Source organism: Orbicella faveolata, unplaced genomic scaffold (genome assembly GCF_042242905.1).
Source record: "Orbicella faveolata isolate gen_17 unplaced genomic scaffold, um_ofav_v1 contig_14, whole genome shotgun sequence".
Classification (NCBI taxonomy): Eukaryota; Metazoa; Cnidaria; class Anthozoa; order Scleractinia; family Merulinidae; genus Orbicella; species Orbicella faveolata.
Genome location: NW_028301541.1, coordinates 7,699,554 through 7,725,656, shown reverse-complemented (window position 1 = coordinate 7,725,656; position 26,103 = coordinate 7,699,554). Strand labels below are relative to the sequence as shown.

Sequence of the window (26,103 nt, the reverse complement as noted above, 5' to 3'; positions counted from 1 at the left end):
CGCTCTGGCACTGAGCGTTGTTTGCGGTTTGGCGACGAGAAGTTTTACTCGTTATCAGTCAACTATTATTAGGGAACTTAAGATTTCAGGATGAGTAGGACCTTTTAATTCTAGTTGCTGGCTTCACATTATCACGCCATATACCCATCTCATCTAATGCGCTACCATCTCTACTAGAGAGCGAGAGCCCGCGCTGATCGTTTAGGAGCAAAAGCACCTTGTTTATACCCATATAAATCCTTATAATGACACCATGATTGTAGTTACGATTGCTTGCTAAATTCACGTTTCCGACGATTGCTTTTTGTTCTACACTGAGAATTGGTCCATATTTATTTTACAGAGAGAAATTTATTACTCAATTCAAAACAACAGAAAAAAATATAGGCCACCATACTCGTTTGCGAGGAAATGACGATTTACCTCTATGGCGAGGTCCAGCTGTAAAGAAAAAGCCCCCGGCGGGGGGGGGGGGGGGGCGGACTCCCATATGGAATGGACGGGGATACTCGTCGTCTCGCCAAGGGGTGTAAATTTCGGATTTTGGTCTCGCTTAGGGTGTTCTGGGCAAAATGTCATTATTTTTAGCCGTCAAGGTCTCGTTAAGGGTTGCACTCGAAGAAATAACAAAACAGAAAGAATTTTGATTCTTTATATTTACTCAATTCATATAAACAAAGCTTTCCATACCATTAATATCTAAAGTCCTCTGTAACAAAATGTCTTTGTCTGTTGTTCTACAAGAGTGTAATACGAAACTGGTCTCTTTTGGGGGTCTGCATAAGGTTCGGCCAGGCCCAGATTGGTCTCTTTTAGGGGTTAAATTCAAAATTTCCGAAGAGCGTCCCCGTCCACTCCATATGGGAGTCCCCCCCCCCCCCCCCCCCCACGGGGTGCGACCTTTTTGTATTGAGAAAGTTATACGGGAAGTTCTGAGGTACCGAGAAATTTGGGAAGTTGTGATTAAGCTTGACGTTTTTCCGGTCTTCTCTAGCCACTAAAAACAAACACCGGATGTCTAACTGTGGTTCTAGTGCTATTCGGACTCGGCATCCGACCGTCTATAGCTACTCATACGTCTGTTTAAAGCTCTCCCAGTAACGTACAGAACTCAACTGCGTGATGACGAATTTACAACTTGTAATCCTAATTGCCTGTTTGTTCTATAATCGCGTGGGTAAGTAAGACAGTTTTTTCAGTAGATTTTGTCAGGTTGAGAGGCATCCTTTAAGACCCATGGGTAGTTAGTTACTAGGGCTGGAGTCGGCTGTAGCTTCTGTTGCCGTCATCGACAACTTTCACAAAAAGAACCGCTCTGGCACTGAGCGTTGTTTGCGGTTTGGCGACGAGAAGTTTTACTCGTTATCAGTCTACTATTATTAGGGAACTTAAGATTTCAGGATGAGTAGGACCTTTTAATTCTAGTTGCTGGCTTCACATTATCACGCCATATACCCATCTCATCTAATGCGCTACCATCTCTACTAGAGAGCGAGAGCCCGCGCTGATTGAAATGATTATTTTGCAGTCTCTATTTTGCATTTGTCACGTATGTTTAAGTTCTCAGAAGATTACATTTAAAAACGTTAGAAGAGCCCTGAAAACAATACTTCTTCATTTCATTGCTCATGTCTTCGTTTCTCTATGTTCCGTGATTTAGAAGGCAACTCCAAATAAGTTTACCACGGTCGAGTGACACAAAAGTTTATTAGTCCTTAAATAATCAATCGTCTCTTACGACGTCACAAACGGTGTATCTTGAATTTAAAGACCGGCCAGTTTTTAGTATAATTTGGCTTTATTATGACTTTTCTGATGTTATAACCAGCTCAGAAACTTCAGGAAACTATCACTTGCCTGTTTCCTTCAGTCTGAAAATAACGTCGTGTAGCAGTAAAATGACGATATCGTCACATAACCTTTGGAAAATTATACGCACGAGTGATTGTTCATGGCTTGGTTCCTCATAATTTGTCAAGTCTACTTGATGACTTGTTTTCGTCTGTGTGCACAGCTTAAGGCAAAAAAGACTAGTTCTTGCTAAGGATATCAATGAATTAATGATGAAAATCCTTGAGGCTTCGGGAACTTTGGTGCCCATACAAGGAACAGGAACTGAGCAGGGGAACAGTTTTGCTTACATGCTGACGTGCGATCTAACCCCTGATATGAATTGTAAAGCGGTTTTCAACATTTACATTTGGAAAACTAATTTACAGTCCATATGAATGCGGTGTGTTGACGCGTGTTTTCTAACCTGTACTAGTTGGGGAGCAGGGGGGAGAGTGCGTCGGTTCTCGCACCATACCCCCCTGCTATTTTTTCTCTTACTGTTTTCCTCGCTTCCGGCAAACCCACCGAATGCTTTTACGTTCAGCTACATGTGCGTATGCTTGATAGGGTCCTGTATTTATGCAGTAACTAAAATATCTAGAAACGTTTACAGAGCCAGCGTTGATTCAAATATAATCACCTCTTAGAGATTTTATAGTTTGCACTAGTACACGTACAGTGCTGCGAATCATATCTTTGAATAATTTTTAAACGAATTCTAAATCATTTGCCCAAACTGTTAAAGATATATTTGTTAGTTAAAGCAGTTAATCTTACGGATTTTTGAGATACGGCACATGGTAAAAATGACCATTCTTTTCACCGGCCGATTAACTTATCAAGAGCTAACGTAACCAACCATTCAGGCAACCGGAGTCAGTTAACATCTGCACTCGGGTTAGCTTGAATAGCGCTCCGGTTGGCCTTAATATCTCTCAGGTTAGCCTCTTAATACCGCTGAGGTAATGGTAACACGGTACGAAATACACTTCAAGTAAGGTGGCTAAAAACAGTTTCCAGCACTTTCCAAGACTTAGATTTTGATGCCAGGTAATCATAACCATTCTTAAAGCTTTATTAGTTAATGCTACATTCATGGTATCAAAAACCTGCCTAATCATTGGTAAACACATTGTTATCATTTTCGTTGTACAACAGGTTACCATAACAACAGTATGACCACCTAAAAACACCCTAGCTTAGCTTTAAGGGCTTATGGTTCAAAAACGGCATGGTGAAATTTTTTCATTGTATCAAATTTTGATGAGCAGTATGAGACGCAACTTTGGCAAAGTTTAATTTCAAACATTCTGTGCATAGGGTTCAGAGCCACCTTAAATTTTCAGGTGGTTCTGAACCCCAAATATAATCAAATTAAATATAATCACCTCTTAAGAGATTTTTGTAGTCAGCACCAGTACACGTACAGTGTTGCACGTCATATCTTTGTCACTTGACCAAGTTTTTGGTCATAACCCATTGCGTCGGCTACATGTATTAGGATTGAAGACTGAGGTTGAACGGATGAAATTTCGAAGTGAATAAATAAAATAATAAATATACCCTTTATTTACCCTCGGTGGTATTAATAGCACAAAGGCTAGTGGGGCCGAGCAAACAACTGAAACAAATAATTCAAAGTGAACATAACGTTGGAATCCCAACTGGCCGGAGGCAAACCAGTTGTTTGTTTACAAGCGTACGTGGCCGTGGATTTGAACGCGGAGCTACCGTAAAACAAATCCAGGTGGTGGTCAGAGTGGGACGCGAACCCGGGACCACTGGGTTGCGAGACCACTAGGCCGCCATGAAAACAATCGTCAATCATGAAAACTTGGTAATAAAGATGGCATTTCTTATTATAATCTCGTTTGTCTGTTCCAACTCCTTTGCACCACGCAATTCCATTGTTTTTCAACCAGACGGAGGTGGATAACTCGTGCTTGTATCTGGAATAAATCCTTGGGTCTTAATAATAAACTCAATGTGCAATATCAAACTGCGCATTTCCTGTGGAAATCGGGTGATATCTTGTTTGCAGAACTGCGTTTAGGTAACAAGGTGAGAAAGGTACTTTGTGCTCACTTTATAGCTTGGATGTGTGCCAAACCGTCAAATCATCTCTTCAATTTTGTGCTGGCGTTTGGAAGCTAAAGGTGTTTGGGAAGGAAAAATGTATTTCTTTCTTCTGTTATAGTTTTTATCTCGACAGACTCGCTTACGGTGGTAAGATTGCTGTCTAAATCCGCTTCATGTTTGTCTAAATAATTGTTACGCTATACGGGTCTTGAAAATTGAAAATTTCAACTTTGTATGCGTAGTATATTAAACTATTTCACTTACACCGTTTTCATTTTCTTTTCCCACTGAAGTTTGGACGACAGCTCCAACACCTACATCAGGTGGGTCAACTTTGTTAATGAAACTACTGATAATGGACAAACGGAACAGTCGTCTCATTGGCTAATGCGTCTAGAGTTAGAGGAATGAACAGTGAACCTTTTATCACGATCAGTGACTTAAAGTGTGTTTTCATGTTTGCAAAAGAAAGGAACCCATTTCCAAGGGGCAAAATTTCATTGTTTTGGAACACGTGACATGTGAATCCACGTTAGTTCAAGGCTGCTATTATGCCGTAGGATTAATTGTATACTATTTGAATATTTCCAGATTCCTGCTTCTACAGCCTAACAGACCTGCAAGGAAGCTTCACGAGTCCAAATTACCCACACCACTATCCACACTCTCTTAACTGCACCTGGATAATTACCGTAACACCCGGCTACTATGTTTATCTGTACTTTGTACGTTTCCATTTGGAGGCTGGTGGCTATAGCTGCCTGTATGATTACGTGCGGATATTTGACGAAGTCGATCAGGGGAACCCCATCATACCGAAATACTGCGGTTATCGCCATTCTTGGTGTGTCTACAGCAACACAAGCGTGCTGCATGTTCGTTTTATAACTGATTGGTCAGGTGCCAGGGATGGTTTCATTGCCCATTATCAACGAGTCTACCAGAGACTCTCGTCCTGCCCGGTCATTGATGGATATACGACTACTACCATCTCACCGAGCTCATCCAGTAAGAAAAGAGCATACAATAAATTATGATCTTTTTATGATAATAACAAAAATAATAACTTTATTAACGCGCAGAATTGAAGGAATTGTAGTTTTGAGCTTGATTCAAATTGGATCATTGGATTGTTCGTGTCCTTTGTGATTGGCCAGACTGATTACTTTGGTTTTGGTTTTGGTTTTACTCATACCTCTCTAGAGTATTTTATTTAAAAAAGGTTCTTAACATGAGTACTAGGCCATGCATCGCATAATATTTAACGTTGATTTGATATGCTTATGACATGGGTTATTGCATGACCAAGCGTGAGGTAAAGATGGCTGGATGTTGGCTAAGTTCTTTTTTGTGTTTTTATGGACCGAGACGGGGTCGAGTTTCATAAACAAGCAAAAAAGAAAGAGGCCATTTATTATCTCCAGCCATCTTGACCTCACGCGTGGTCAATAAAGGATTTATTGTATGGAATAAGGAACAAATTTTTATTGCGGGACGTAGCGCGTAATCCCGAGCGGACAAGGTACATGTAGTGTTATCTTGCGCGCTAAGTGAGCTAGCACAGCATTCGGATTGTGTCAAGCATAACATGCACCTTTTTACAAAGTTTAAGAAACTATGTGAAGAGGGTACAAAGCCATCTTAATTTTTCGAAAATTTAAGGTGGCTCAGCTTAATTAATCCAAACGTTATGACTATTTTTCAGCAACAACAGTGTCGAACCTGTCACCAACCACCACACTGCCACGAACTACCGTGCCACCACCACCAGGTAACTAAAATATCCAGAAAAGTGTATAGAACTAGCACCCATTTGAACTAATTACTTTTTTTAGAGATTTCATGGTTTTACCAATACACGTACAGTGCTGTGCGTGGAATCGCGACCCTACATACTACTCAATTACATGTTATCATGTACTGATAATTCTTGATGTTGTTTCTTATTTTCAATAAACATTTTACTGTTGTTCTTTGGCAGCTGATCCCATCGTCAATGAATGTCAATCATCTGACCTCAACAAGTGCCACGAGAAAGCGAATTGTACCAAAACACCTGACTCATATAAGTGCACTTGTCTGGATGGTTATTTTGGGAATGGAACTCACTGTGAAGGTTAAAATTGATGTACTATATCAAACACGAAAGACAGACAGTGTTCATCACATTTCAAGACAGCCAGATTGAGAGATTTGGAAATACAGGAATGCGAAGCCGAGTATTTTTGACAGGATTCAGAATGTTGGAAATTGTGATGAAACTCTGTTTCGAGTGTTTGATAGATCCTGTCCATCAAAACTAAAACTAAGGAGCAAACAGAGAATCAAAACTATCCATGCTGATTAAATAGAACAAACCTGTTAAAATGAACTACTGCTTAACAAGCTTTACAAATTGGTATTAACCAGTTGACATGGGCAAATTAAACTTAATGCATACATAGAAATAGTCCCTCTGGAAGGAAATCTGAGAGCCTTTCTGTTATTTATCTTGTGTTAAGCTCTTTTGGTACTTTAACTTATCATTCTACTTATTGTACTTGCTTCTCTTATTGAGGCATTTTGTTTCTCTTTTGACACAGACGAAGATGAATGTCAAGCATCTCACCTCAACAAGTGCCACGAGAAAGCGAAATGTACCAACACTCTTGGGTCATATAACTGTACTTGTCTGGATGGATATTCCGGTGATGGTATTCTTAAATGTCAAGGTATTTTTGTTACGTTGGTGTCCTTTCATTTTAATCTCATCACCAGCAACATCACTGACCTGCGTGGAACTGGATACCATATCTAAAATAAGTATAGATCTACTTGCATTTTATCACGAATGCCGTTTTCTTATTGGCTACGCTACTCGCTATCTTTTCTGTTGTAGGTAGTGAGTAGCCTGGCACTGTGTGTTTGTTAACAAAATGGCGACCACTTTGAGTTGTCGAAGTGTCTATGAAGAGGGTTCAGTGTGTTTTGAACGACTAGTAGATTTGTACTAAACCATTCGATTGTTCACTCTCGAGTTTTATGCGTGGTAGTTGATTAGGGTGCGGCCGTCGTCAACTATCACACGATAGAAATCTCAAGCTGATAATCTAATTGTTAAATAACTTGAGAGGTATATATAGCCTTGAAAATAAGGTCTATTTGAGGGATTTCCTCTCTTACTCCTCTTCCTCTCTTGGCTCACTAATATTACAGTCAATTATCACGACAGAGCAACTTTATTTTATTTATTTTCCTTTTTAGCACGACCTTCAATCTACTACGTTGATCCACCAACCGAAACTGGCACTGAAGAAAACGTGACACTCACCTGTCAGGCAGATGGTCTTCCACAACCAACATTCAGTTGGATAACACCCGACGGTCACGCTGTAAACGCTACAGCGCCAGTTAATAAAAGTGGAGAACTTGATGATGGTAGTGAAAATAGAAGAGGGAAAATTCTTCAAAAGGACGGTTCACTCTTGATATTTAACACCCGTGATGCTGACCAAGGTGTTTACAAATGTGTGGCGAAAAATGTCATGGGACAGGATGAAAGAAGAGTTAACCTCACCGTGAAAGAAGGTGAAAATAGAATATCTCATTCGCCAATTTTAAAAAATTTTATATTGGTTAAATTCACTCGTTATTCCTGCATAGGGGAGGAAAGATTGCGTGACGAGCCCAAGGAGAGTCTCTGAAGTGGCGTCAGTTAAAAAGGGGTGTCTGGAAAACCCGAATAGCGAATAGCGAATAGTCCCGAATAGTGCGAATAGTGGCGAACAGTCGCGAAAAGTGGCGAATAGTGACGAATAGTCGTCAATAGTCACCGCTTTAGATCTAATATCCAGCGTTAATTAATTATCCAAATAAGCAACAGAATTTCAGTGAAGTTATTACCTTTTCTTCTCTGGACTCAGGCTAGTAGGCTGTCCATCGCCGACATTAAGAAGACAGAAAACACAAGGATAACCTAATAAAGACGTATTTACGCTTTTGCAGCGGTTAAAACAGAAAAAAATTACGTTTAGAAACACCTTTTGTCCTGATAAGCGTCTGTGCTTTTTAGCGGAAAAATGCCATCCTAAGTTGCTACGAGGCAAACTGCGAGATACTGGGTACCCTATTTGCCACTATTTGCCACTATTCGCCACTATTCGAGACTGTTCGCCACTATTCGCTGTTCGCTATTCGCGACTATTCGCCATTCGCTATTCGGGTTTTCCAGACACCCGTTAAAAGGAAACTGGATACTCAACGTTCAACATTTTGTTTTGCAAGATTATAGAAATACTCGAATCGAACACAACCTAACATGCAGTGCAGGCGTTTATCCTGAGCGAGCGCTATGGCGTATCGCGGCGAGCTTTTGGTGGCCTTCGGCAATCTTCAGAAATCATCGGAAATCTTGGGCAATTTTCGGAAGGGTTTCGGTAATTGTCGAAGGTGTTTCAAAATGTTCGGGTGATATTCGTTGATCAACGAAGGTGCTCGGAAAATGTCCGTATTCGCAAATGTCTCGTGTTGGGAGGATGGAGCTACGCGCTGGGGCGCTTTTGTCTTCTCTCCCTAAACCTCCGTAGCCCGCTATAAATGCGCCTGTTAATGACAACCTCAGAAACTACGGGTAAAATATAAACAATAGGTTAGTTCTCGAAATGTAAAGAAGTATGTGATTATCCTTGCTTGAATTACAGGAAGAAATGAAAGAAAAAGAAAAAGATTCCAAGAATTGAATTTATTAAAGGTAGTGATGTTAATAGTTTAACAATTCCATCATTAGACCTGGTGGGAGTTGATGTCGCTATTACCATCATGGACAAAGTTTTTGACAAGGATTTGGAAAACAAGTCTTCAACAAGATACAAGACACTAGAGAACCAAGTTGAACAAGAGGTAAGGAAGTGGGAATGGACATCGACTCGGTTTCTTGAATCTTGGAACGAGGAAGAACAAGAGAAGGTTCTTCTCTTTGAATTGTGTTCTTGAGAACAAAAAATGTTTCGTTTGTAATGAGTTATAAAGAGGGAAACGTTTATCGTTACATGATACAAAGTGACCAGTTTCGTTTTTACATAAAGGAAATTAAGACGTCATTTTTTGATTTTTTCTTACAGTTAACTACGTTGTTCCAAGGCATTGAAGGATTCGAAAAAGTTATAATTCTTGGATTCTTGTAAGTATAAAACCATCTTCAGCACTCCTAGCTACAGCCTTATTCAAATAGTTTATTGCTTCATTTGCTCTCTTACAAAAATTTCCGCCATTTTTTTTATACAGCTGTTTTGGGAAAGGTTCTCCTATAAACTGTTAGCGCACATTACAATGTTTAAAGGTATTTTATGGGTAGTGGGCGCTATCATTGGTTGATCGAGGTTGACGGTATCTTATAAACTTTAATTCTAGGTATGAGTACCAATAAAGTTGTTGTTGTTGTTGTAGTTGTCTAATAACAAAGGGAGGAGGAACCGCATATGCGTGCATGACGTTTCCGTCTATCCTTCTGAAGCACTAGGAACTCAACCAAACAGCGAAATGCTAACGCTACCCATAATACCTGTCGGTACTGTATTGTAGTCAAAAGAGCCGAGGAGGCCTGGGGAATAGGTTTGATAGGTCAGCGGTTGCCTTCTAGAAACCCAGTCCATCACACTCGTTCCAAGATGGCGTCATCCACGTTGTCATCGAGGAACAATGGAAGTCAGCCAGAATGGACTAATGGAAAAAAACATTGATCGTTACATTTTGTTGTTGAAAAATGTAACTGAAAATCTGAAAAATGTAATATTCTATGTTTAAAAAAATCGGAAAAAAGTGAGCATTTTTATGTAACCCACGAGCACTTTTTTAAAAAATTATCATTATTTTAGCACTTTTTTGGCAAAAAACAAGCACTGCTTTAAGCATTTAATGCTTTTTTTATGAGCAACTGCTCGTTGCTGGGTACATATTTTTCTGATTTTCAATATTCTTCTGATATTATTGTGTGGAAATATTTTTAGCTGAATATATTTTATTTTGCTGAAAATGACTTTTATTTGGACCATGTCTCGGCTGCCATGGTATAAATATATATATATGACTGGATTTCTGAAAACCGTGTTAAGACTTTGCACCAAAATAGCGGGCGTGTTTTCGGAAAATCGGTCAGATACTGTACATAAATATGGACATGTCGTACTGAGAACGCTATCTGCCTCGTGTACTCTTAAAAGAAGCCATAACATGCTTCTACAAGCGGTTGAAGTCACTGTAAATGAGTCGAACGAGCCAAAATAAGCTGAATTAGAATTAAAGGTTAAATTGATCATTTGACTATCAGTAATACTACTGCGAGGATGAGTAAGATTCCATAAATAGTAGAATGTGTCTTGCGAAGTTTGAGAGCAATTTTAAACTTCTTGCGTTCAATCGATGACACAAACCTTAAATACTGTCGCTACGTTTCTGTGGCATTTTAAACAAGTCATTCCAATTCTCAGGTTTTCTCAATTTTGTTCATTTCTGTAAACTACAATTTTAATTGTAAATAGTTTTGTGCTGTAGATAGTTATTACGTTAAGTTTTAGTGAAGAATTTTAATGAGCCCAATAAAATTATTATTATTATTATTATTATTATTATTATTGCTTGTTTAGGACAATCTTACTCGATATAGCTGTATATCCCTTTATGAAGCCTCACACCTCTGACTGATGTATTGGTTGGTTTCAGTAATGGAAGCGTCAAGGTACGTTTTCGAGTTGTTGTTAAAGTGGATAAAAGTGAAGACAAAGAACTTGCGGCGATCGCCAACAAAGTTGGTAAAACGCTCAGAAATAGTGTGAAAACTGGTCAAATAGGCAACCTTAAAGTCAAGCCAACCGTTGAGTTGAAAGGTTTGTATTGTGGTATTGATGTTCACTCTATGATTGAATCGTTCGTCGATCCATTAATTGATTGACTTATTAATTGATTGATCGATTCATTCATTCATTCATTCATTCATTCATTCAGGTATTCAGTCAGTCACTCAGTCCGTCCGTCCAGCAGGCAGTCTGTCCGTTAGTCAATCAGTCAGTCAGCCAGTCAGTCAGTCAGTCCGTCAGTCGGTCACTCAGTCAGCCAGCCAGCCAGCCAGTCAGTCAGTCAGTCAGCCAGCCAGTCAGTCAATCCGTCAGTCAGTCAGTCAGTCAGTCAGCCAGTCATTTAGTTAGTCAGTCATTTAGTCAGTCAGTCAGTCAGTCAGTCGGTCAGTCCGTCAGTCAGTCAGTCAGTCAGTCAGCCTGTAGGTCCGTCAGTTCGTCCGTCAGTCAGTCAGTCCGTCCGTCAGTCAGTCAGCCAGTCAGTCAGTCGGTCAGTCATTTAGTCAGTCAGTAAGTCAGGATTCAATTATTCTTTTCTTGATTCATCAAATTTATTAACTGATTGTGATTACTTTTTTGCTTACGTGTGGCTTCCTCTCTTTCCTCTTACCTTTGATGAGTCTTTGATTGATTGCGTTTGTTTATTTGTTTATTCATTTATCTACATATTTATTTATAACTTCTTGAATGTGTGCATGTTGAATTATGCATTTCAGAACTTCCCCCACCCCCCGTTAACGTCCAGTCAGCGGATGTCAAACAAACTGAAGCTGTTGTCACGTGGTCACATCCTGAATTTTATAACATATATGGCATTAGTAGTTACTCACTGCAAGTAAGAAAGTTTGCAACAAAGAAGTGGAAACAGTTTACCACCACGCGAGGCGAGAACCACAGGCTTACCAACCTAGATCCTGACACTGTTTACTTTGTACGACTCAAATCTGAAAACAAGTATGGAAAAGGGAAACCTAGTGATAGTGGAGAGCTAAGAACTGAGAAAGGTATGTTTCTATTTGTTTTACTTGGCACTAGTGTTTGTCAATAGCCCTTAGTAGTATGTCAGTGTATTCTATCCGGTATCGGATTGGTTCCGTCATTATTGTTCCTCCAAACTGCTGATCCAGCGGGGCGATCTTAGAAAACAGTTCTCCTATATACGAGCTTCTTCTAACCATAGTTTTTTTGAAATCCATACTTGATTAGACAACGGCTATTTTGATAAAGGTGCCTGATTAGTCAAACGTGGTCACGCCATACTACATTCTATAAAGATCCCCTAATTTACTGCAGGTTCTTTATGCTGTTCTAAATTTTAGGAGGAACAGGCGCTCATATAATGGGAGTTTAAATGCAGTGGGTGTTTACTGTTTCTGTGTCTCGGCGTCAAGTGAACGAGAAAATTTTATTATAGTATCATCAGAAAACGCTGCAGGATATGGTCGTATGTTTGCGTCCCGAGGGGGGTACTCCCAGAAAAAAACAAAATCGGGTGAGGGTGTGCGGCCCGCTTCCCAAAACCCTTACACTATTTATGACCAAAATCTGCGATATTCCCTACCCTATTTATGACCTGACCAAAAATTCCAAACCCTATTTATGACCTAACCCTTAAATCAAAACTCTGTTTCAGACCTGCGTTATAATTAGTTCCCAGGCTCAGACCAATGTTAAATTACCGTAAACATAATTTGTGAAGAGCTTTTGTTGATTTTCTTTTCGATAATGATGAAAACGTGGCTTCTTTTTAAAAACATACCCATATCAAGGCTAGCGTGCAAAAACCATGCCTATTTATGAGCAAAACAGCTGAAAAACCATACCCTTTGGGGCCGCACATACCTATATAGCCCATATAAGGGAGTACCTCCGGGGGGTTTGCGTAAGGCCCATCAAACAGTTCTCAGTAACATAAACGCACGAAAGTAACGACTCGTCACCTTCGGAATTCGCAGCCTTTGGGTCTCATTACTTTCGGGAGTCGCTACTTTCGGGGGGTCGTTACTGAAACTGAGATGAAATTCTTCGTTCCAGTTTAAATTTATGTTGCTGCCACATGAAAGTGACATGACGGACTCTTTATGTCTAGATCGTGGTTTTGGTCGGCAGGAAAGCTATCAAGCTGGACCGGTCACGTGCGTATGATTAGCCAATCAATTTCGAGGATTTAGGGATCCGGTCCGCTCAGATGCTTGAGAAAAAAAATAAGTTTCTGTACTTCAGGACGCACTTCTATGTTAGTCTGCTGTATCAATATCTCAGTGCGCTGGTCAAGTTTTCAATTTTAATTTTAACTGAGAAACGTTCGCCTGTAAATAAGCTACTGTTGAAAATGGCACAGAGGTTTCAATTTTAATTTGATGAAACTTTCTGCAGGTACGTTCCTGTTGCTTGATGAAAGCTTTACGGTTTTTGCTTTAAGATAGTGCAATATGAACGGATGAAGCACGAAGTGACATTTCACAACGCTGGGTGGCATAAGCGATACCTTCCCTTGTTGTAGAGTGCCGTAATTATAATTATCAACAATAGTACCATACGTAACTTTGACTTGACTACTGATTAGACAAATAAATATCCTTTTCAACCGTGGTCTCGCTATTTTCGGGGTTGGGGATTGGAGTGGGCTGGCTTCATTCGGAGAGTCGCTACTTTCGGGATTTACCAGCGGCCACGATTTTCTGACGTTACTTTCGGGGGATCGTTACTTTCCGAAGTTTCCTGCATCTCACATTTTGGGAGTGCATTGTCTTCGCGAGAGGTATTGTAATTGGAATTTCATGGCTTTTATTCTACGTCAACGTGACTTTTTGTTCCCATCAGTTCCACAGGGACATGGACTCATTTTGGCGTTAGTCATTATTTTTGTGCTCTTGCTGGTCATAATGGGGATTGCGGCAGTTTTTGTGTACAGACGATGGAAAAAGAACAGAACAATGAGTGGAAACACCCACGAGGAAATACCCATGAATCCAGTCATAGTACAACCAGCAGAAACGGTCAGTTAGTAACTGTACTAAAACCACAAGGAACTGAGTTGCTTGGTTTGTTCGTAACTGCACTCTAAGTTATCAAATTCAAAACGTTTCATATTTTCATTTTTTTTTTTTTTTTTTTTTTTTTTTTTTTTTTTTTTTTTTACATTTGAGAAACAAAGAACACCGAATGAAAGTATTGCCACTAATTTGCTTTGAATGGTTACATAATAAGGTTCGTCGAAAGAGCATAATAAAGAGTACTACATTAAAGCACTACTCAATCGCTTTCGTTTGAACTGTCACACACTAAAGTCTCATACACAGATTTAAAAATTTAGAATCACTTTGTACAGCATAATAAACTGCACAACATGAAGTAGCGCTCAATGGTTATTAAATTTAATGACGGTACTCTAGGGTTTTATTTCCAGTTTCAAAAGTTTGAACCATCTTGTGTAAAATAATAAGCAGCACCACATGAGCGTTTGCGTTTGAATGGCCACACACTAATGTTAAAGATACATGTCAGTTAAACAACTTTTTTTTCAGGTTAGTATTGAATTTGTCTCTGATATGATTGATTGTTTGCTATCAGAAACCCCACACAAGCACAATACAGTTTCCTTGGCGTGAAATACCACGTGACCGTCTTACTCTTGGCAAGATTCTCGGAGAGGGCGAGTTTGGAAATGTGGTCAAAGGAGAACTGACTGAAGATGACGGTCACATCGCACCATGTGCTGTTAAGAAGTTGAAAGGTACGTCTGTTAATGTTTTAGTTGGACTTAAGAAAATCTTGATCAACTGTTAACTTTGAACGTAGCATGAGCAAAATATCCCGAAAGATAGTTTCTCCTAGAAACTGCGCTATTTTAATAGCTTTTTGTCATGTCTTTATCGCTCTGATGAAAACACATGACTGTGTCTTCTCAATACACATTCCTTTCAGATTGTGCCACAGAAAGTGATCTCAGAGATTTGAAGAATGAGCTAGAAATAATGGAATCAGTGGGTCATCACCCCAACCTGGTCAATCTTATCGGTGCATGTTCAAGTGAGGGTGAGTCAGCATTAAAACTAGTACTGAATACTCTTGGATTCGCAGGATTAACTCTTTCGAGGCCACGTTTCTGAGGAGGGGAAATAGAAGTTCTGCTGGAAAGGGTATAAGGATATGTATTACGCGAGGTGAAGTATAGAAATGATTAGGATAACTCTCACTTAGCTACTTAAAGGCATACGAAAAGAGAAGTGCTTCTACTGCAAGTGAAATGGGTACCATTTTAGAATGAAAACGTTTATTGAAGGGTGATCTTTTCGATCGGAAATAGTATAGAAATGGGTATGCTTAATATCCTCTCCTTATAAAACGTTATTGAGATCATCTCAGCCAACAGCAACCTCGTCCCTAGGGTGTTTTCTCTGTACCGTTTCCAGTTTTCAAAGGAAAAACGTTCTGGGTCGTACGAGGTTGACGCCTGCGAACAAAGACGTATTTCGGACTATCGCTTGTCTATTTTCGGCGGAGACAAGCGATGGCCGGAAATACGTTTGCGTTCGCAGGCTAGAGGCTAGCATAAACCTCGGGGCTTCTAGAAATTGCCGAGTAGATCATTATTTCTCTGAACGTACTTGTTTTTCACACTTTAGGTCAGTTGATGATCGTCGTAGAATTTGCAGAACACGGCAACCTCCATCGTTACCTTCGTGATAACCGAAAGCAAAATTACGATGACATGAACAAATACAGCTTAGACATAAGTTTCGCGGAGAGACTGAGGATAGCGTGTGACGTTGCTGAGGGAATGAAACATCTTGCTACTATGAGGGTGCGGTGCAAATTCTTCCATACTCTGTATATGCATGAATAATATACTTTGTTTCCCCTCAACCTCAATGTTCAACACTGAGGATGTAGAGGAAACAAAACTCATTGTTTCCCTTGGGGCCAGTCATTAAGTGCTTAATCAACACGGGCCCGTCAATTTTTCTTTTAAGCATGCTCTCCTAACGTTTTACAATGCCAGGGAGTAATATAAATTCAGTATTTATAATACATTTACCACGACAAATAAATCTTGTTACATAACAGACATAACATCGCCCATGGTGAGTTGTTAGGAAAACGTTCCTATCCATGGGTTTCTTATTTAGTTGTGACGCATGCTGTCCAAGCTTTTCTTTATCCAGTAGTTTAGGGGAGAAGTAAAAACAGTTACTCTGCACTGAAAAGCATTCTGCATTCTACCTTCGAAGTGCGATGCCTTGTCCATTGGGTGACGCCTTGCCAAAAGTAGACCAAATTGTCATGGTGTGGAGAGGAGAAGGGGTACTGCCCGGGTGAGGGGAGGGGATACACTCCCTCGATTCTCTGAGTTCGGCACCTCTCGTGCTCATCCTTACCGTTGCAGGGTTAATTCATAAAGGAAATGGGATGCTGGGACTTCAAAGGAGGCCGTTGTTTGCGTTAGCAAGGTTGTCGGATTGACACTAGGTCCAATTACTAATTAATCGTATCTATAACAAATTTCGGAATTAAAAATGTCTTTTGAGAACTTCTTTTGAGCGCGTTTCATAAGTTTTGAAAACGTTAGGAAACATCGCAAAGAAAGCCATTAAAGCGCGCGCAAATGACGCGCGAATCACGTGAGTATCCAATTACAGGTGTCCAATTGAAAAAAGTTCAAATTTTACACCTGTAATTGGACACCCACGTGATCGCGCGTCGATTACGTGGCAAATAGGCGCGCGGAGAACCAATCACGATCGAGAATTTTGTTATATATACGAATACCAATTGAGCTGAACTGATGTTGATCGATATCCGTCAACTCCTCTCCCCAAACAAAACAGGGGCAACATTTCTTACTCCCAAAAAGCCCTTAGACTTAAGTAATTTCCTGTCATTACCATAACCTGCCGCTTATAAGTCCTTGGCTTATACAACTTCGTAAGAGGTTTTAGATGGGCTTAATAACGGGGAGACTTTTTAGTTATATCCGGGCAGGCTTATAACCGGAATAAAGAACACCGTTTTGAGACGAGTTAAGGGTTGATCGATATACGATTTTCATGTACTGGCTTTAAACGATCATAATAACTCGAATTCGTGTCACTTTTAACTCTAGAGGAGGGCTTATATCCGGGGGAGCTTATAATCGGAATTAATATTTTGTTCACTGGTAGATAGGTTTATAACTGGGGGGAGGGGGGTTAAAAGGAGGAGACCTTGTAAGCTTCCATTTATGGTATTTTACCAGAGTATCCCCTGGGGCCCGAACACAGCGTGTTTTAATATATCTTTTATATTCCAGTGGGTGCATAGAGATCTGGCTGCCAGAAATGTTCTTCTTGGAGAGGGAATGGTAGCTAAGCTGTCCGATTTTGGGTTGACACGTGATCTTTACACGACCAATGTCTACGAGAAGACATCCGGGGTATGATCTAGTCATTCCTGTAGTTGACATGATATTAATTCAGCTTTTAGTATTTGGTCCAACAGACAAAATTCGATAAATTAAAATTCGGCCTAACACAATAGACCTCAGCGCGAAGCTCTGGGGAATAACTATAGAGTTTGTGGGTTTTTTTCCCGGAGCCTCGTGCTGAGGTCTATTGTTTTAGGCTGAATTTTAATATATCGAAATTTCAATCCACTTTCTGTTCTTGGAGGTATCTGTTGTACCTCGTGTATTAAAAGACCAGGTTCTGCTGATTGTTTTGTTATGTTTCATGTAGTTAAAGTTTTGTTAAAAACTTTTTCGGTACAAACGTGTTTGGTTCAACTTCAAGCGTTAAACTTTTGTTCCGGTTGTCATCACAAAACAATGCTCTCTTTGTGAAATAAATAGTTTTAGGAAATAGCCCCGCCAAAAATACATGCGCTGATTGGTTTAAAATCGTTCTTCTATTGAACAATTAGATTATGAGCTCGATATTTCTATCGCGTGATAGTTGACGAGGGCGCAGCCCGAGTCAACTATCATGCACATGTCTGCACGTACAGACACCGTCACTTTGTTAACAAGCGCACAGTGTTGGGCTTCTCACTATCTACAACAGAATAGATAATGAGTAACGTAGCCAATAGAACAACGGCATTCGTAATAGGACGCAAGTAGATGTACAGTAAAACTCAATAGAAACACAGAATCGGCACGAGCTGTTGAAGTAATGATGGCGCTACCAAAGAGAATTTACATTTTGATGATCAAGGTAAACAAGTTGTTTTCTTTTTTACGTCGCGGTGTTTTCTAAAAGAAATAGAAAATATGTTCTCCGTGTTTCCATCGAGTTAAAGAGACACTCGTGGAAGTTTTGGAGAACTCCAAAAGCCGTGGAAAACTTCCACTCGTGTTCCTATAATTCATAAACACAAGGGACATGTTTTCTTTTTGCTAATAATAGTTGTTTTCCTTGGTACAAAACTGTCTTCATGAATTGCTGATTTGTTCATTTACTCGCAGGGCAAGGTTCCAGTAAAGTGGCTTGCCGTGGAATCTCTCGAGCAAGGTCTTTATACCAGCCAAAGTGATGTGTAAGTTTTGGTTTAAATCCTTACATCCTCTCTCTTGATGATGTAGCTGATGTTCCTCAGTAGATTTCATGACAAATTAAATCTTTTCTTTTAATTTTTATTTAACTATACAAATTATTCAGAAAAGTAGCATTACTTACAGTAGTTACATTACTTACAGTAGTTACATTACTGACAATACTAACATTTCTTACAATACGAACGTTGTTTTTATGACAAATTAAGTTGTTGCGAGATGAAATAAGGTAACGATCTTTTCCCAGTTGATCGCTCCTACTGCTGTGTTGGTCCTGGTTTATCGTGACTGCCGATCCTAAAGAAAAATTAATTAAATAGCAAGCACTTTTGTGTGCGTATACTGTATTTTATTAACAAAACAAGATCATTACTCCATCCAGACAGAATCTGTTTTTGTTTCGCAGATGGTCGTTTGGTGTCTTGCTTTGGGAAATCGAAACTGGAGGTGAGTTCTGTTACCGTGCACTGTTGCGAGATTTGTGCTCAGGCCAGGGACTGTACAATCTTGAAGATCATTTAGAATTAATAAGTCCTCCTGAAAACTGCAACCTTGGTGCCAGGGTTTTTCCTAGCTAGTAATTTGAACGATTGAGTTTAAGTCTTAATCTCGCTGGGGTTCCTGGGTCCTCCGCAAAAAAACATGAAATATTGGCATATATTTTTATTACCTTCTTGTTTTATTTGGAGCAACTAATAAGTATGCAGACTTTATTATACGAACCATGTAAAGCGTAACACGCAGCATTTTTAAAATGTAACTGCTAACATTCCCTTTGTAAATGTGCAGGCTGTACCCCGTATGCTGGGATATCAACACGTGAATTGCTGCCCCACCTGAAAGCAGGAAATCGCTTGGCAAAACCTCATGATTGTTCTCCGGAGATGTAAGTAACTCGTGATCTTGAAGGTTTTTTTTAATTCTTTAAATTTTTGTTGAGTAAAACAAACAAAGCAAATTACACGTCTAATACAACTGCTAGAGTGCATTACAAAGCAACAACAACAAAAAAACACAACGAAATAAAAACACGGCAAGTTGAAGAAAGGTTGGGGTGAACTTGAAAGTTAGGGTAAGGTGTGTCTTCACGAAGCTTAAATGGCGTACGATTTCGATGCTAAATGGAAAACTTGGCTGAATAAACACTTGTGTTCCAAATCATAAGTTGGTTTTTATGTGCAAAGTCGTTTTAAAGGTTTGGTATTTTAGGCGGCCTCCACACAACACCGGAGAAATTTGAAAACGCAGCGTTAAAATTTTGCGGTTAAGCCTACCTACCTACGGAGTTTTTCGAATACGGTCTTCAAACCGGAGGAATTTGAAAACACCCTCTTTTCGTTTTGGTGCTTTGAAAACGGAGCTTTTCGAAATCGATGACGTCACGATGATCATGTGATTTCCCTGACCGAGGTTTCCTCAAACACAAATCCAAAATGATCGGTGATTGGTGCGTTTTTAAATTCCTTCGGGGTAGTGTGGACGGGGCCTTAGATCTCCTACAATGCAATTGACGTCACAAATTGCCATAACCTTATAAAGGCAACACGGCGGTGAGAAGGTTCTGATTCAATGGCTGAAAACCGAACGCTTTGCATTCAAACCAGTTGTGGAAATATCCACATTTAACAGAGGGGATCAGGGATGGCGCAGTGGCTAGCCTGCCAGCAGGCTCACCTTTGAGTCACACGCGCGAGCGTCGAAGAGCAAAGCGATCCGGCGGGAAGGAGTCTGGTGAAGAGGCGCTAAGAAAGTCACTTTCTTGACTCTCGCCTTGAATTATTTTTACGAAGTATTTTTAAGTGAATGAAATACATGTCTTCGAAATTTAATTATTTTGCACCCAACAAAAACCGCAACATTCCCTAAAATCAACCCAGTACACATTTAAACATTGCACAAAAATATTTGAGTGTTTTAAAGACGGAAGAATGATGTGGTTTTGCATGCGAGGCTCTCAAACCTGTTTAATAAAATGGTGTGTCAAATGACGATTTTAACGGAATTTGGTAATTTGCATATTTCTTTCAAATAAGAGGATATTTTGCCAAAAAACACTATCCTGTAGTTTTTGTCATGCCCTAGCCTACCTACCGTAAAAATATGAGCGAAATCGAATTTTCGACCCTTGCCGAGTTATTTTCCATATTTATGAACAGGGACTCTTAAGGCTCAAACATGATACAGTCGAACCTCCCGTAAGCGCTTACGAGAGGTGGTCGCTTTGGAGAGTTTTGACCACATTAAGTCAAAATTTTGCCTCATTAGCATAAAGTAACTGCAGAGACTTGCCCCATGCGCCAATGCCGATGCAATGTTTTAATCGTGTGGAAAGTCAATTTCCAGAAAAAAATCCAGTTCTTCCCATTGACAAATTTTCGTCTCTTGTACTAACCAGGAATACGATAAAGTTACAACACCTTATTATCCAATTCTGTCTCTATTATCTGTCAAGTGGTCGCTTATGGGAGGTTGAGAACAAAAGAAACCTTCAACCCTTTAGCTCTAAAAGTGGTCGCGGTCGCTTACAAGAGGTGGTCGCTTACACTGAAAAGGTTCCAAATATAGAGATTTGACTGGGAAACTTTTGGTATTTTAAAAACCTGGTCGCTGAGGAGAGGTGGTCGCAGCCGGAGGTTCGACTGTGTCAATGAAGTTGTCGATATCTTCATTAGTGAGGATATGGAATGTGGTTTCGTATGAATTTCATGAGTGGTGTATTTTCCAGTAAAACACTCGTGCCTGTGTAATAAAATATGCCTCCTTAACAGTTTGTGATGAGTTTGGTAAACTGACCGTTTGAGTAAACTCCGCTTTCCAAATTGGCCACAGCAGTTAATTGCCGTACCAACTTTACGTTATTAATTAAGAAATAGAAAACATGTACCGTGTTTCTATCGAGTTTTAGTATAAATCTACTAGCATTCTATCACGGATGCCGTTCTCTGATTGGCTACGTTACTCACGTTCTATTCCGTGATAGATAGTGAGCAGCGTAGCAGCGTGCGCTGGCGGCCGCTTCTTTGTGTTTTCAAAGTGTCTGTGAAGAGGATTTAGTTGAAAGTTTTGAACGACTAGTAGATTTATACTAAAACAATTAGATTATTTGCTCTCGATTTCTATGCGTGATAGTTGACTCGGGCTGCGCCCTCGGCAACTATCACGCGATAGAAATCTCGAGCTCATAATCTAATTGTTAAATAGAAACACGAGTGGAAGTTTGGGAGAACGAGAAATGCTGTGGGAACACGAGCCGCAGGCGAGTGTTTCCACACCTTTTTCGAGCTCTCCCAAACTTTCACGAGTGTTTCTATAACTCAGTAGAAACACGGAGGACATGTTTTCTATTTCTTTTAGAAAACACCGCGACAAAAAAAAGGAAAACAACTTGTTAACTTTGATTACCAAAATGTAAATTCTCTTTGCTCGCGCCATCATTACGTCAACAGCTCGTGATAGTTCTGTGTTTCCATCGAGTTTTATAACATAACTAAAGCAAAGCGCGGGCTCTGATTGGTTAATTTAGCGTCTACCATTTGCCCATGGGTGTACGCTGGTGGCGTGTGTGCTAATGTGTACAAAGCAAATCTTTTGACAGACATTGTTTCCAAAGTCATGGCCAACGTCCTTCTGCCAGAAATGCGAAACTGTCTTCGTAGTTGTCCGAAGATGAAACTTTATCGAGTTACTGGTGTGCAGTCGGTTGTCATGAATGAATTTTCGCACGCTTGTTTTCTCTTGGCATGTAAGACTACACGAACATTTTTTTGTGATGTAGCTCAATAAAAGGACTTCTGTTGTTCCAATGTTGTTCCAATGTTGTTCCAATGTTGTTCCAATGTTGTTCCAACTCAAGAAGCTAGAGTCGCACTCGGCTATCGCCTCGTGCGACTCTTACGCTTCTTTCGTGCTTAGCAACCTCCCGCGTGCATCCATAACTCAATAGTGCACGCTATGGCGTTTACCATTTGTTAAATAGAAAAACGATTTTTAACCAGTCAGCACGCGTATTTTCTTAGGACTGTTTTCTAATCAACTTTGTTATATAACCTACAATATTTTACTGGGCTTTCCGACACTGGAAGGAATCGTCATGGAATCCTCATAAAACGACGATAGCTTCATGCGGGTGATGATATTGCATTGACCTTCGGATAGTCCTCGGAAATCTTCAGAAAAGAGTCGGAAATTTTCGGAAATGATCGGAAATCGTTAGAAAATCGTTACATTTCTTTATTATAGCACGCTTCTATAATAACTAAAATTGCATGAAGTAGCAAGATATCGAGTTGAACAAGAGAAGAGAAATTTCATACTTCCGCAACCACCTGTAATCTTCTGGATGTTCCATGTGCCCTCCAACGAATCTCAACGTTTCTTTAGAATTGGATTTTCAAATATTATCTTTATTATGATTACTTTTGCCAGATACAGTGTGATGCTTCGTTGCTGGAATGCAAATCCAAAGAACAGACCGACATTTGAGGAGCTGAGCGATGAACTTCGTCAAATGCGCACAAAAGTTACTGTAAGTATTAAAGCTTTCAAAATTAGGTAAACCATGGTGAAGCTCAACAAAAATTTAAAAAAATTTCTTGAGTTTTGCTTCTTAATACCCATGATAATAGGTTTGACTTTCTGACTGCGGTACCATGAATTAGATTATTTTGTGATTGACTGAAAACTTGGCTGCAACTCGTTGAGTGTTCGCTTGTAGAATACTGGTCTCGTAGTCGTCGAATAGTTAATGATTTATTTATGATACTTCCTCACCTGTATGTGCCGGCAATGCGAACGCCTATCATTATTATTATTATTATTTTGATATTATTATTACTATTATAATTACCGAAAACTTAAGGAACAACAGAATTTCTGAATTTTTTACCAGATACATGTAAGATTCAAGTTTGTATGGAAAAGTGCTCAATAAAGTTTTTTTAAATTTAAAAAAAAATTATTATTATTATTATTATTATTTTAATTATTACTATTATTATTATTATTGTTGTTGTTTTACTTAAGACTGTTTTAATTCAGTCTGCGAGCGGTTGCCTTCCATTTGTTTTAGAGCAATTTTGAGAACAGATTTATCATTGTGAATCTTCACAGGAATATTTGACCCCGGTAGAAATGGAAGCAAGTTATGATTATCTGACTCTGATCTTGTGACTGCTCCAGACGACCCATCTGTTACTGCTGCTGCTGCTGCTGCTGCTGTATCTCCTACCTCACTCCTTTTAGCTGAGTGTACGATGAAACTGAGGCGGTGAATGCATAAATATCTTGTAGGCACCGTTAAATACACAGAAGATATTCAATGGCGGCGCGAAGATATGAAGTTTATTTTCGAGTGGTAAAAGCAATATTTTACGAGTAGTGTATTTTCCAGTGTCTATATAATAAGTACCACTGGGCGTTTCCGCGTTAAGTTCCGGACACATGGTCCCAACATTTTAACTCACATCAGTAGTTTTGATGAAACATGTTACCAGGTAAAGGCTTCTTTTTAGATTCAGTCCACAAAGGTTTTCCGCTCTTGGAACTCGTGGCTCATGACATGGGGCCCTGTTGGAATAAAGCAGCCCGGCGTAAAAATTGTTCCTACCAGCGAGAAAACACAGGAGACTTAGCATCGTTAGCTTAATATCATTAAACCATCGCTTGCAGAGTCTGTGGAAGAATACTTAATACCATGGTGGTATGGTGTAATGGTTCCTCTAATATACTTCTCTGTGGTTTCGATAAAAGTTTGATTGATTATACTGTCTCAACACAATGGATCGTAACGTCTTTTTTTGTTTTTGCTGTTGTGTTAAACATTATCTCTATGCGTGTGATATAAATGTGAAAACGAAATGTTCTAGGTACTTGATTGAAGATGACGAAACAATTCGTTTTCTAATCGTTTCTGTTATACACACTCTTTCTTTTTTTATATAAAAATATGTTTTATAAGAATGTCGAGGTTGAAATTTGCAAACTTTTAAGAATATTTTTAGAATAAACCTGAGGCTGAGATTTTGATAAGAATATAATTTTGTGCGTTGAAAACTTGAAAACCTCTTCCTTTTTCTAAACGTCAAAACTAGCCACAGAGCAACAAAATCAGCGTTAGCCGAAAGTTCGATGCAAGAAGTTATGTGCGTCATATTAGACTTTAATGCTTGCAGGCTGGCTCCAAAATTACTTTAACACCATCCAGACACCAAATACATTCGAAAACAGAAATGTCATAAGCTATATTCTAAGAATATTCACAAGAATATTTCAGCCTAAAATCGGCAGAAAAATAACGATATCCAGCCTTGACCGGAAAAAAAAGAGTGTATAGCGGGCACGAGAGTTGTACTGGTAAATACACCACTCGTAAAATTCATAGGAAACCACACTCGGGAACCGAGTAGCGTATTCCCCATAGTCTCACTAGTGACGACATTACTAACGACATTTTCCTCTTTTTGTGTGGTTGAAAGTTAACTTAACGCAAGTGGATCATCCGCTCTTAGACTCAAAATACGAAAGGGACAAATTAAATTTGCTTAAGTAGTCGTCTTAAAAAGCATAATTGGTAACCAGTCATGTTCATGGCATTTACGCAAAAGGTTTCTAAATTTCTTATTGTGGACTGGTGCGTAGGTCGCCTTGAAGTTTTCAAGTTTTGAATTCAGTTCCTCGAAGTTTCGACATAAAATAGCTGCTTGTACACAACTGCATACGTGATGTGGTGTTAGTTGGTTTCTTTAAGGAGCTGCAGTTTGACTCGTTCAACCGACATAAAGCGCACACCTTTGTGACTGACTTGTTAAAGTAGCAAATAGTGCTTGAAGTTATTGTTTTCTTTTTTTTTCAAAACAAAACAACAGATTGACGAGAGGTCTCATTCTGGCATTTAAATTATTATCTTATCCTTAGAATACTTAGAAATTTAATTTATAAAAGAAGTTGTAAACTGCCCATTTAAACATAATTATAACCATTAGACATGTGGGAAAACACGCGCAAAGCTAGCAAACAAATCACACGCCAAATCCTTTCGCGTTTCCTGATATCCTTCGTGGTTTGCAGAGTCGATTCTACAAGAGTTTAATACGATAACACTTCATAAGGTAGCTAGCGAAGTCTATTTATCAAAGTATATTTAAGAGAACAGCATAATACAATGATGCACGCTCATGCAGCTAGAATTGCTCTCAGCTGCCCCTCAAACAACTCTTACGCCTCTTTCGTGTTATCCAAACTTCCCAGTCGATGATGCACGCTAAACCATGAATCAATATTTCCAAGTGAAAGTAGCATTCCAGGTTTTAGTTTTCTATAAGACATGTATATAGCTATTACGTTTATTAAAAACTATTTTTATTTGCTTTTTTTTTACAATGTTAAGACAGTAGAGTTGGTAATTAGAAATTATTTCGTAATAAACACAATCACAATAGGGCCTTTTACAAATGTTGCCATCTGGAATCGAGAAATCTTCGTAACCCGCTTCGAGAATTTTATTAGTTTGTCTTATCATTCTAGCACCTAATGGCACTCCTTGGGGCCACAAACTAACGCTAAAATAAAATCCCTGGACCGATTCTTCAAAGTCCCAGGGCTAAGTAAGAATTTCAATTGATACATCGAAACAAGTCTATTAGATTTATGGGTTGTGGTTCCATCCCGGTGGCGGGGGGGGGGGGGGGGGAACTCTCTTATATGGGCTATATAGGTATGTGCGGACCCAAAGGGTAGGGTTTTTCGGCCGTTTTGGTCGTAAAGTAGGGTATTAATTTTGGCCATTTTGGTCACAAATAGGGTATGGTGTTTGCATTCTAGTCTTGAATTGGTATG

General features: G+C 39.4%; 1 protein-coding gene across 2 annotated transcripts; it reads left to right on the top strand.

The window, feature by feature from the left end:
* Nucleotides 1–913: 913 nt before the first annotated feature.
* LOC110068422 (uncharacterized) lies at nt 914–25,719 on the top strand. Of its 2 annotated transcripts, XM_089287434.1 has the most exons (21): nt 914–1,177; nt 4,206–4,235; nt 4,504–4,920; nt 5,618–5,683; nt 5,894–6,028; nt 6,495–6,623; nt 7,156–7,479; nt 8,678–8,790; nt 9,012–9,070; nt 10,609–10,772; nt 11,456–11,743; nt 13,563–13,738; nt 14,313–14,475; nt 14,667–14,777; nt 15,368–15,546; nt 17,032–17,154; nt 18,184–18,254; nt 18,677–18,717; nt 19,060–19,156; nt 22,696–22,795; nt 23,380–25,719. In XM_089287434.1, the coding sequence occupies exons 1-21, from the start codon at nt 1,123–1,125 to the stop codon at nt 23,437–23,439; spliced, it is 2,901 nt and encodes a 966-aa protein (XP_089143560.1). In that variant the 5' UTR covers nt 914–1,122; the 3' UTR covers nt 23,440–25,719. The 2 variants fall into 2 exon arrangements, with proteins under 2 accessions (XP_089143560.1, XP_089143561.1); XM_089287435.1 differs by lacking the exon at nt 5,894–6,028.
* Nucleotides 25,720–26,103: the final 384 nt, after the last annotated feature.

Excerpts from the sequence above, each read along its gene's own strand:
- LOC110068422 (XM_089287434.1), top strand. The coding sequence starts at position 1,123 with ATGACGAATTTACAACTTGTAATCCTAATTGCCTGTTTGTTCTATAAT. Across the intron at positions 5,684-5,893 it reads TACCGTGCCACCACCACCAG|CTGATCCCATCGTCAATGAA; the intron begins GTAACTAAAATA and ends GTTCTTTGGCAG. Across the intron at positions 14,778-15,367 it reads CGGTGCATGTTCAAGTGAGG|GTCAGTTGATGATCGTCGTA; the intron begins GTGAGTCAGCAT and ends TTCACACTTTAG.